Consider the following 13,025-nt stretch of genomic DNA (forward strand, 5'->3'; position numbering starts at 1 on the left):
GCATGAGTTCCCAACTCACTCAGGATTGAGGTCATGTTACCTATGGTCATCCTAGTGAAGTGAAGTCTCTGTCATGAACGATGTTATATAACGAGACATTAGCACTTTGTGGTCAGGTCTTATACAAACTCTTTATATAGGACGCCCTCACTTGCATGTCCCCAACACGAATGATCAGGATCAAATCATCTGTGGAAAGTCACAACACTTGTGACCATTCCACAAAGCGGGCCGGTCCGTAGCATTACCAGGATAAGGTTTCCCTCATATATCCATATACTATAGACCATTTTGGTTATCACTCAAGACATGATCCACTTGTATGTCACCACATACATGTTTGAGTTACATACAGATAACCAGGGATTTTATGTTTATTGGTTTGTGGTAAAGCAAATAAAACACGTAAATGAGCAAAACAACGAGATATGAAGTAAATATCATATATTAACAATCACATGTGTTCATATATATTGTTTACCAACTACAGGATATGAGACTTTAGAGCATCAACCCCAACAATTGGGACGACCATTCCTCTCGATTGGTCGTGCTCAAATTGATGTGCGCAAGGGGGAAATTGTGATGAACATTAACGGGGAAAGGCTCCAGATTAAGGCAGACAAGATTCTGGAAGATCGAGAAAAGAAGAAAACGCCACCGTGGACGTAAAAGGTCCTACTTGAAATAAGCAGTCTCTGAGTTACTATGCAACTTAAACTTATCAGGGACGCAATCCTTTTGAATATCCTTTTTGTTTTGTATCAATGCTTCATGAACTCTCATTACCTTGCTGTTATCTGTTATCGCATATTTGTTTATTGCTTACAAAAAAAAAAGAGAAAAAAATAATAATGTGATCGTGTTGAACAATCGTGGTAAACGATTTTGCTAACTCTATTTTTTAATGATTATTTGACCCTCTCAATGTTTTCTTTGCAAACGATCGAGGTAAACGATTGCGGAGGCGCTACACGAAGACGCAACTACTTTATTTCGTCACTACAATCCAAAGAAAGTAGATCGCCGCAAAGCAGGATGCGTCAACAAATAATGCAGGCGACAACGAAAATTTGGGGGTTGTATCTTTCCTTAACTCTATTTTAAATTTTGCACTATCGCATCGCATTTTAATTTTGAAATTTTTATCTCCGCATCCTCTTTGGTTGCCGCAATCATTTAATATTGATCAATTTAGTAAGTCACCACATGATTTCTCTTTCCCAATTATGATTTCAATGATGAAACACATGATTCTATCTTTTCGTACACACTAGAGTCAACTTAATTTTAGGACAGTCACCTCATGAAATATTTCTAGAAGTTAGTGGTCTGCTAGCTTTCTTTCAAACTGACCCTTTACGAAACTTCCTAAGAACATCGCATGACTTCTTTCAATCTTTTGGCAATGAGGACATTGCCGCATTTTAAATTTGGGGGTGCGGTATTCATTTTTAGCCTTGCTTAAAAAAAATCATAACATTGCGATCGGATCCTACTCGTAGTTGGATGTCCGCATGACACATGTGGGATCAAGCCAAAACGAAGGTAGGAATCGTGATCAACGCATAAATAAATGATCGCAACTCCGCTGCCAAATGGGCATGAGTTTAGTCTGAGAAAGAGCGCCTTGCTCGTAGTTGGATGTTCGCATGACACACGTGGGGGCAATCCAAAATGAAGGCTAGGCACTTGGATCAGCGCAAAGTCAGAAAAAAAATATAAAAAAAATAATGTCTAAAATACGTAAGGATAAAAAAATCATTTAACACCCCAGTGAAAAAGCTTTTTTTGAAATAAATCATGCGATGTCCTGGAATCTAGTAAAGTATTTTTAAAGGTTAAGCTTGCGATCATTAAATTTTAGAAATATTTTAAGAAGAGACCTGGACAAAAATTAAGGAAATTTTGGTGTCTAGGATTTGAATAAGGCATCTTTGAGAAATCTAGGAAAAGAGAAGGCGGTCGACTTTCTAAAGGAAATCTTTAGCTTATGCTTGAGGACAAGCATTGTTTAAATTTGGGGGTGTGATAACGGGCAGAAATGCACATTATTACAGCACTAAGTTATTAAACAATGTAGGATTGCAATGATAAAAATATACAAGATTGCGTCCAAAAAGCATTAAGTTCACAACATTGTAGACGCATGCGTCCATCGCATTAAAACAACTAACTTGTGTATTTTTGTGCATAATATGCGTTGACGCAAGGCAGAAAATGCGATCCAAAGAAATCAACGGTCGAGCGCATCAAGAGATTGCGTTAACGCAAGGCTATGCGATCATTTGCACTCGCGATTATCTGTTCAAGAAGGTTGCCGCATAGAGCCGGCGCATCTGGGTGAAAAGCATAATAAATCACGATGGGACAGAAAGCTGATGACGATCGATTCCGAATTAAGTTGACAAGCCATTAAAGAACTACTATAGCAAGTACACTCAACTTTTCGGTGACAAATATTCGGCGCATCAGATGGAGAATTAAGGCCATCCCATCAGTGCAATCATAAGAGAGAAGAAGCCTTTCACCCCAAAGCTCTATAAATACCAGAGGTCACCTTCAGTGAAGAAGTTAAGTTAGTTCAGTTCGGACAGTTAGATAATTTTCCCCTTAGATAGAAGTAGCCTTGTTCATAGTTTTCTTTTACTTAGAAGGCGAAGCGAGGGAAGTGAGATTGTACTGAGAGATCGTTCTGGTGAACTTGGTAGAGTGCCGGAAGCGTCGAGATCAAAGAAAGGGCCAACTCCTGCGGAAGTAGGAACATCTTTTGAGTAGAATAGAGTTAATAGTGTAAAATTCTTGGGAAGTAAGAAATTGCTACCAGGCTCTCTACGCTTATCTTTCATTGTCATTTTGTACTATGAACTGATTTATAGAAATGGAATTTACATCTTTATATCTGTTCACTCTTACGCATGAGTAGCTAAATCTGTCGAATGGATTGAGAAGCACTTTGCTAGCATAACTGGAGATCTTTATTCTATGCGATTATCTTGTATTATGTATGTGCCATTCGTCCATTAGAGATACTCGGGAGAGTAATCTAAGGATAGAATCTAGGCTTGGAAAATTCAGCTTAGAATCTAGGCTCGGGAGAGTTAGATTAGAAAATCAAGAGATAGAAGCTTAGGAATAAGCTTTGTTTACTATTAACGCATCGCATGCATCCTAGAGATAGGTTATGATTGTATGCGATCACTTTGTCCTTGTGTGCATCTTGCATCATCGCATAGGCAAGAAGTAGAGACTTAGGAATAAGCTCTATAGACATTATCGCATTCATCGCATGCGTCCTAGAATTAGGAGCTACCGCATTGCATTGGAAAGTGATTGTTGTCGCATGAGTGTAGCATGATCGTATAGTTTGAACGCATTCTCGGGAAACGCTAGCTAAAGATCTTCTCAACCCGTTCCTCTGCATACTCAGTGTATCTGTCGCATAATCAATCTTTTCTTAAATCCACCGCATACTTTTTATACTTCAAACAACAAACCAACCAAACCATTCATTTATTTGTTACCGCAAAGTGATCTTAAAAATTATTACCACATATTGTTTTCCTTAGTCCCTGAGTTCGACCCTGGACTTACCAGGAAACTTAGTAGGATTTATACTTGGGTTTTGCTGAGAAAACTTGTTTGCACAACGCATTTTCCACCAACGCAACCCTTCCATTATTTCATCGAATAAAATAACGCATCACGCATCTACACGATCGTCTAGCGCATCGCTTAGCTCCGCGCATCTGCTATACGATTGCCTACCTCATTATTTAGCTCCCCACATTGCTAACGATCGTCTAACGCCCGCCAACATGATCGCCTACCTCATCGTGTAGTGCAACTCATTTACTAGAAGATCGTCTACCTCATCATGTAGCACTGCTCAATTGCTACACGATCGTCTGCCCAGTGCCTTGCGCTCAACATTTCGCTTTCTCTACTCTTACTCACATATACCCAATGCATGAGCAACTTTTGGCAACGCCTCTTGCCAATACTTCAGCCAATCATGTGTCCAACCTTACAAACACATGGTTGCTTTCTCATCTTATGCGTTAATGTCTCCTAACACTCAACGCATGAGTCCTTTTTTACCTTACACTTAGCCAAATTTCACCAATTAAGGCTTAACTCAAAACTACTCAAACAAAATGTATTCAACGCTTAGAAATTTCCTTTTCTTCAACATAGAATTTAACTTTCACTTAGTTAATTTCCTTAATCACCTGTTTAACTAGGGAAAATGGAAATCCGGGTTTCACAGAAACCATCCCTGGCCCAGTGGAAATCTCTAGTTAGAAACGAAGAGGACATGAGGAAAGAGTATTGTAGTGCTAAAGGAGGGAAAGTTTTAGGGTTTTTTTTTAATTATATATATAAATATAAATATTCTAACATACATATATACATACATATAATTGGTCGGGGCGAAAGTTGAGGATGGGTAATATAATCCATGTTCCCAGTCCCCTATTGCCAATGGGGAAAAAATGTTCCCCGCTTCCTCCCATATTTGTTGGGATTTGCGCCCTAAAACCTCGAAATTTATTAGTTTATTAATTTAATTATTGATTATGCAATATTAATTTATCCATTAACTGTAAAAATCCAAGGTTATTATATATAATCTTGAACAACATGTAGTTGATGTGGAGACATGTGAGTGAGGGTATCATGTACAAATAATTTGTATAAGACCGGATCGCAAAATAATTAATCTCTCTTTGTAAATCTGTTAATTGATGAGATTAATATTTCATATGATGATCATGTGCGACTTGATCTTAATCTTGAGTGATTTATGAACTCATGTTTGTAAGGCCAGTCCTTTTTACACTGTTGAGAGTGGTCCGAGTTGCGTACTGAATAAACCTACCATTTTGAGGACTTGATTAAATGGGTAGTTGGGAACATAACTTCACAAGATGGAACTCATTCCTTCCTGTATAGGGTAAGTAGATGAGTAGTTCCCTTAAGTGTTAATTTCAGGTCTTGAACACTAATGCAACATAATAGTAGAAAAAATAGAAATCAATATTTCTAAAATCATTTCACCGGTTTAGATAAAGGTAAATTCATACTCCACAGATTAGTCAAAAAGACTATCTAATAGTTGGTTTTATGATTTAAATTATAATTTTTTTTCTTTAAGATTAACATTTAAACGTTATCCATTCTATCTAAAATAATGTCAATAGTTTCATTTGATGACACCAATCCTTTCGGTTCTTTTTAATTTTTACGATAATTAATGTTGAAGTTAGGTTTTTGAAATGGAATAATCACTTCTATTTGAGTGTTTAAAAGTTTGAATTCAAATTTTTGTGTTATTTATATGAATATTTTGTAGAGAATTTCTTATGTTTTGAGAATGAAAAAGAATTGGAAGTTTTTTTTTTTGTTTTTATCTTAGAAAAGTTAGAAAAATGTGTTTAATTGAAAATTAAAATCAACAATAGCAAAAAGAAAAAAAGACAATCAATTTGATTTATGAAAATAGCACCATATACCCAACCCAACCAAACTCACAACCAACAATAATTACCAACTCAACTCAACTTTGCCCACCAAACACAGACAATATATCTCTCAGATAATTTAACTCTCCATATAATAATAACTCAACTCTTTATCGTTAAACGTCCCCCGAGATACTTTTTTGCCCAAAAAAAAAAACCCCTTGACAAGGGAATGTCATGTATGGAATTACCCATATGTATTTGGATGAATTGAACGCATGTTTTATTTTCACTAAGCATTTAAACAACGACGCATTTTGATTTTTGATAAAAGTCTTGGGAGTGCTTCGTTTCATTTCCATTTTCCCCCATTTTTAATCGGCGTCGCTTGGACTGCTTAGTACAGGTAAACGCAAACTATAAAGCGACTCGGACCCTTTCTCAGCGACAATTTCTGAATCCCTTTTGCGATCAATGATGGGTCATGATCGTGGATCCTCTACAGTCGCTGCTGCTAAATTCTTTAGCTTCTCTGGGAGATTCACGATTCCAATGCGATTGCAGCTATTCTGTATTGTTTTGCTGGTAACATTCCGTCGCAATTTGTTTCTTTTCTGTTTTCACTACAATGGAAATTTTATGGTTGATAATCTCGTTTGTCATACATTGGAGATTCGTTTAGGATTTCTTTTAGGGGTATGTATTGCTTTCATTTGTTGTTTTAAGCTATTTTGTTCATGAAGTTGAATAAACCTGTTATTGGAGATTAATCTCGTCTTGGAGAAGGAAATTGATGAAGGAAGTGAAAGACCGAGACTGAGATACCCGAATTTTGCATTATTGATGATGTAAAAGAAAATAGTAAAACATACCACAATTCATGAGATTTCTTTTTGAAAGGAAACAAAATTTTTCGAAGAAATTAAAAGAGACTGATGCAGTACAGTGAAACAAAATAAGTAAAGTGAAGTAAATACAACCAAATAAAACCCATGATTGGACTTGTCCAAAAAAGTAGAACAACAAGAAATACAACCCATAACAGAATAGGATGGCTCTTGATAGAAGACCACCAAATCTGAAACTAAGAGAACCAACAACCATGTGATGAGATCAAAATCGAGACAAAAGACCAAAGGAACTTGGAGAAGCGAGAAACCACCACCAACTTTGACAGCTTTGAGAAAAGGCCACTCCCATTAAGCAAAAGAAATAACATCAAGCTGCCATAGAATTTGAAGTAGAGGTTAGAAAGCTCCAACAGGAGTTGTTGAAAATTTTCAATGTTCCGCTTGGGGTACTTTATTTGCACAGATGCTATTGATATGTAAGAACAACAATTGAAATAGAAATTAATAGAAAATACATAAAGAGCGTTGACGAGTTCTGAGCATTTCAAGACACCAAATTCCCAGAATCAGATTATCTTCAACCTCTTCATCATGTTGTATTTGCAACTACTTTTCCCATAATCAAAATTAGTCTTTCCTGTTGGTTATGGCATTTTTGGTTAGTTGATTTTATGTTTGGTAGTTGTTAATTTTCTCCCACTGGGTGATTGTTTCCTTGAACATTATGTGTCTTTTCATCAACCCATGAAAAGTTGTTTCTTGTTAGAAAAAAGGATTTTATTTTATTTTTTTTTAAATTTGGCAAGAAAAGTACTTAAGCACTCCCTCTAACAGTGTGACGAATATTTGTGTTAAAGCACATCGTTCTCATATTTTATTGGATAAATCTGGTCTGTTGGGAATGAGTCAGAAAGTGCACAACCTTGAACGAGTTTCCAATAGCTGCTGCTTCATCTAGAACACTGATGACCCATTTAGTTCTTTTAATAATAGAATGGATAATAACCTCTGGGAAATGGTTAGCGTGTTAACTTACGAATACATTTGTATTAACTTCTTGCATGTGCTCTCATCAGCTTTTAGCAGCAAGACCCTTTGCATCTTCCTCTGGAAATCGTAAAAGTGGAAAGTCCTCTGTGTTCTCCTTGTTTAACCTTAAAGATAAAAGTAGGTTTTGGAGTGAGACAGTCATACGTGGTGGTATGTCTAACTTTCTTATCTTTTGTTACTTCAAAGCTTATATATGTTCTCTAATCATGGTTATTGCTAGCGAGTTGTTTTTTTTTTTGTTTTACTCATTTAACACATTGCTTATTCATTTGTTTAGATTTTGATGATCTGGAATCATCCACCACTGAGAAAATGAGTGTTGTTAACTACACGAAGGCAGGTAATTGCATGCATCTAACTATTGAAGAGTTTCTGTTTTGTCAATGTAATAAGTATTATGAGAGTTGGGGGCTTTTGGCCCTTTTTTATGTTTATGTTACGTTGAGCATGGGATTTGGTTAGATGTCACATAAGTGGAGGAGCTCGTGGAGTGAGGTAAGAAAATTTGAATTTTTACTGGGATGAAACTCTAGTTGGGATAGCTCCAAGTCTTTCAAAATCTCGAAGGACTTAATGCAATAGTCTTTAGACCTATCACAACCCAGCAACACCGATGGATTCATGGCAAATACAGAGCCATCTGAAATGTCTTGTAACCTCTCCATTTGGGAAATAGCTCACCCTGCTGATTTTTATCTACATTCTTGAAATTGTTATATTCATTTCCCTTTCATTTATTTGCCTGATTCTTCTTATAAATGAACATGTAGAAAGTTTTCTAAATCTTCACTCAGTGATATATGTTTTTGGAGGGGAGATCTTTAGCTTGGTTGTTGGGTTTTACAGAATTTATTATTTCATCTTATATCTTCCTTTAGAAAGTCTCCAGTACCTGTAAAAGATAATCTGAAATAAATGTGTAGTTTATGGAACTAGTTAGATCTCGAGTTGGTATGGTGTAAAATATCTTTTGTATCATCATTCGAGCATCAGTGACAAGGGAGTTGAATTATATGTCTGTTACTCATTGCATATAATTATTATTTAAACCATTTATTCTTTTTGGTAATTTCCTAATCCTTCCTGGGTCTATGCCAAACCTCATCCTTTTGTACATCTCTTTCTTCAATAAATTTCTGATCAAATTTCTTGAAGTCTACTGTAATATGATGTGAGATCAATACGATGAAAAAGCAAGAGCACCATTAGAAGTCTCTTTTTCACGTCCATCTTCGATTGCAGGTAATGTAGCAAATTACTTAAAGCTTCTTGAAGTTGATTCCCTGTATCTCCCAGTCCCTGTGAATTTCATTTTTATAGGATTTGAAGGGAAAGGTAACCATGGTATGTGATGCTCCTGATTATGAATTGTTTAATGGTTGGACTTTTAGCTTTGGTTCTGAATTGCTATGTGGATATCTAAGAGTTCTCTTTCTTGTTAGAATTTAAGCTGCATCCAGAAGAGCTTGAACGTTGGTTCATGAAACTTGATCATATCTTTGAACATACACGGATTCCGCAAGTTAGGGAGGTGCTAACTCCTTTTTATAAGATCAGTGTGGACAAAGTTTTGAGGCACCAACTACCCCTTGTCAGTCACATAAACTACAAGTAATGCTGTACTGGTACTTTGTATATTATGGGAGCCAAAGTTGGCACATGCTTCTTTGAGAAAGTTAAATTTCTTATTCTTAGTCATAAGTTAGTAAATGATAATTTAGCCCATGCCTACGAAGTTTGAAATGAAATCCTTAATCCTCTCATGAAAAATGTTGTTGAAATTTTGCAGTTTTTCTGTTCATGTAATACAAACGGGCGAGAAGGTTACTTCAATCTTTGAGCTTGCAAGGAATGTCTTATCTCGCAAAGATGATGTATCCAATAATGGGTAATTTTGATAGTATTATACTATTTTTAGTTTTATCATTTATTATCTCATTATATTCACATTGTTGAAGCTGTTTGAGCAATATTGGCTTTGGCTTTATTTTTTTCATTATATTTTTAATTTTAAATTTATTTATTATATATGTATATATTTTTATAGTTTGGCTCTTCTGGCTGTTAATTGTATCTCATGGTTGCAGGGATGAGAATGCTCTTTGGCAAGTAGACGTGGACCTGATGGATGTTCTTTTCACTAGCTTTGTGGAGTACCTTCAACTTGAAAATGCTTATAACATTTTTATTCTAAATCTCAAGCGTGATACAAAAAGGGCCAGATATGGATACCGGTGTGTAAATTTCTTAGCAAATCCTTACTGAAATTTTGTTTGTTTGCTTTGTTTCTTTTCTGAACTCTAATACTAGAGATTAACCAGACCGTTGGACCCACAGTGATGGAAACATTTTTTTCCGGTCCATTTTGAATGACCTTGGAATCTGTTAAATATTGCAATCTGATCTGTATCTTATAAAGAAAATCAAATCCACAGAAAGTTTACAATTATGTTCATGGAAAGCAGTTAGAGTATTGGCAGCATATCCTTCTCTGTTAATATTGTGAAAGGAAATTACTTATTTTGAATAAACTGGAATCACACTCTATTTAAATAAAGCCTAAAGGTGTGCATAAGTTTCTTTGTAGATTCTTATGTTTTGTTGCTCTTCTTTTCCTTTGGTGGTGTTTGGAAGTTGGCATTGTCATTTGGGTCTTGTATTAGGCTGCTTTTGCATAGCTTTGCAGGCTAGGAATCCTTTTTGGTTGTTATTTTCTTTTTTGGGAAAATTGTTTAATTGGTCTCTAGGTTGTGAAAACTTACACTTTCATCTCTAAGTTTTAGGAAATATTCCATTTTAGTTCTTTGATGGTTAGTTAACTTGGTAGAAAAGCGATGTGATATTTTATTATAAAATAGGTAATATTGCAATTTTTGAAAAATATATAAAAAGAGATAAGCTATCTATCCCTTTACCCACCCCCTTTCCTTCCCCTTCCTCCTTTCCATCTTTGTCGCCCCCCCTGCTGGGCCCCCCCTGCTGGGCCCACCCTTTTGGCTCTCTCATCTTCATTAAGCAACATTCGACAGGGGTGAGGCCCACAACCTCGCCTTCACATATCCTTTTCTCTATCATTTTCCCTTTTTTACACCCACCATCTTCCTTGAGAAGAACACTCTCTGCCAACATGTCAGTCCACGTGGTTCTTGTTAAAAGGAAATAGATATAGTTTCCATACATGAGCATAGCTTATTGGTAACTAGTATTTGGCATCTATTTCTTGCTTTGAGGTTAGAGATTTAAATCTCCATGCTCACGTTTGTTGTACTAAAAAAAAAGATAGATATAGTTATTGTTGCGTCTGAAGTCTGATAATGGAAGACTGTATGATAAATCTTCTAATAATTTCAAGCACCATGGTAAGCTGAACCTTCCAGTTTTTGCTTGATCGTGGTTTCTTCTTGGTTTTGTTTTCAGATTGCTGTAAATCCACATGTACAAATCATGCAAGCAGCATAAATAATTTATGACTTGCACCATTATGATACATGAATGCAAAAATATAAGTGATTTGAATATAGATTTCTTTGACTCGGATAACTTGAATAGAAGAAAGGTTTGTGGAGTGAACCTTGTCAGATGTTAATGTGTTGAAACATGAGAGATATTATGGTATTTTCTCGTTCTGTTTCATTATTGATTATTCTAATACTATTGCAGGAAAGGTTTATCTGAATCGGAGATAAACTTTCTTAAAGAGGTATTCACTTTTTTTTCTTCTTCTTTCTATTCTCGTGGCATAATTGGAAAATCTTTCTGTAACCTACTTTTGGGTTTTGAGGCTATTTGCCACCCACTTTTGCCATTTGTATATTTTATTTTGTTAAAAGAGAGAAAAAGAGAAAGAGGAGACACAAGGTTTACGTGGAAAACCCTAGAACAGGAAGAAAAAAACCACGATAGAGAGCCTCCGTTTTATTAATTTTTCATCATATGAGAGATACAAGAGGATTCTTATTTATAGGCTCCAACAAGCCTAAATACATTAAAGGAAAGAAAAAATAGGGTAAAGTAAATAACTATAATACCCCTTGAGACTATAAACAATCAACTAAGTCCCTTATTTCCAACATTCCTCCTCAAGTTGGGGCGTAGATATCAATCAAACCCAACTTGCTAACGCAAGAGTCAAAATTTTGTCTGAGTAACCCTTTAGTGAGAATATCTGCAACTTGTTGATTTGATGGAATATATGGAATACAAAGACTGCCATTGTCCAGTTTTTCTTTTATAAAGTGTTTGTCAATTCCCACATGTTTTGTTTGATCATGTTATACTGGATTATTGGCGATGCTTATAGCAGCTTTTATTATCACAATAGAGTTTCATAGGTAAGATACCATCTTGATGAAGATCAAACAGTACTTTCTTCAACCAGATTTCTTCACAAATTTCCAAACTCATAACTCTGTATTCAGCCTCTGCACTACTTCTAGCAACTACACTTTGCTTCTTATTTCTCCAAGTAACCAGGCTACCCCACACAAAGATACAGTACCCTGAGGTAGACTTTCTGTCAGTCACCGATCATGCCTAGTCATAGTCAATATAGGCGTCAATGCATTTCCTATCAGTTTTTCTGAACGTTAGATCTTTACCAGGAGTGCTTTTCAAATATCTCAGAATTCGATTCACAACTTCCATACCTTCTTCATAAGGTGCCTGCATAAACTGACTGACAACACTGACAACATAGGAAATGTCTGGTGGTATGTGATAAGTAAATTAACTTTCCCACTAGAGGTTGATACCTTTCTTTATCAACTGGAACTTTGTTAATAGAATCTCCCAGTTTAGCATAGGAGTGTCAGTAGGTCTATATCCAGTCATATCTATTTCTTTTAACAAGTCAAGAATGTACTTCTGTTGTGAGACAAAGATTCCTTCTCTTGATCTAGCCACTTCCATTCCAAGGAAATACTTTAGATTCCTGACGTCTTTGATTTCAAACTCGTCTGCCATCTTCTTTTTCAGTTTGGTGATCTCATCAATATCATCTCCTGACAAGACAATATTATCCAGATACACGATTAGGACAACAATTTTTCCAGACACTGACCTTTTTGTGAACAATGTATGGTCAAAGTGTCCTTAAGTGAACCTTTGGGACTTAACAAATGTAGTAAGCCTTTCAAACCAAGCTTTCGGGGATTGTTTCAGACCATACAAGGACTTCCTGAGTTTACACATTCGATGATCAAACTGAGCTTCAAAACCTGGAGGAGGGCTCAAGATATACATCTTTTCTAAATCACCATTTAGAAAGGCATTTTTCACATCAAGTTGGTGAAGAGGCCAATCTTTATTTACCGCAACAAAGAGAAGAACTCTAATCGTGTTGAACTTTGCTACAGGAGAGAAAGTTTCCAAATAATCTACCCCATAAGTCTGAGTAAACCCTTTTGCTACAAGTCTGGCCTTGAACTTGTCTAAAGTACCATCAGATTTATACTTTAAAGTGAACACCCACTAGCACCCAACTGTTTTATGTCCTTTTGGGAGAGTAACAAGGACCCACGTATTATTCTTTTCAAGAGCTCTCATTTCTTCCATAACGGTAGTCTTCCACTCTGGAACCTCCATGGTCACATGTATGTTTTTTGGTATTGTTGTTGTGTCAAGCCTGACAGTGAAAGCTTTGAACTTAGAAGACAGATTA

The 13,025-nt window shown here is 36.0% G+C and overlaps 1 protein-coding gene across 4 annotated transcripts in view; it reads left to right on the top strand.

The window, feature by feature from the left end:
- The first annotated feature begins 5,787 nt into the window (after nucleotides 1–5,787).
- LOC120072284 overlaps nucleotides 5,788–13,025 on the top strand; it is a 31,099-nt gene continuing 23,861 nt past the window's right edge. The window contains exons 1-8 of one of the 4 annotated variants that reach the window (XM_039024730.1): nucleotides 5,788–6,050; nucleotides 7,393–7,516; nucleotides 7,644–7,706; nucleotides 8,609–8,710; nucleotides 8,809–8,977; nucleotides 9,156–9,254; nucleotides 9,454–9,600; nucleotides 11,027–11,066. In XM_039024730.1, the coding sequence (XP_038880658.1) occupies nucleotides 5,940–6,050; nucleotides 7,393–7,516; nucleotides 7,644–7,706; nucleotides 8,609–8,710; nucleotides 8,809–8,977; nucleotides 9,156–9,254; nucleotides 9,454–9,600; nucleotides 11,027–11,066 (855 nt within the window). In that variant the 5' untranslated portion in view covers nucleotides 5,788–5,939. Of the gene's footprint in view, nucleotides 6,051–7,392; nucleotides 7,517–7,643; nucleotides 7,707–8,608; nucleotides 8,711–8,808; nucleotides 8,992–9,155; nucleotides 9,255–9,453; nucleotides 9,601–11,026; nucleotides 11,067–13,025 lie in introns of those variants that run through there. The other 3 variants (XM_039024728.1, XM_039024729.1, XM_039024731.1) reach the window with 3 other exon arrangements.

Source organism: Benincasa hispida, chromosome 2 (genome assembly GCF_009727055.1).
Source record: "Benincasa hispida cultivar B227 chromosome 2, ASM972705v1, whole genome shotgun sequence".
NCBI classification, from domain to species: Eukaryota; Viridiplantae; Streptophyta; class Magnoliopsida; order Cucurbitales; family Cucurbitaceae; genus Benincasa; species Benincasa hispida.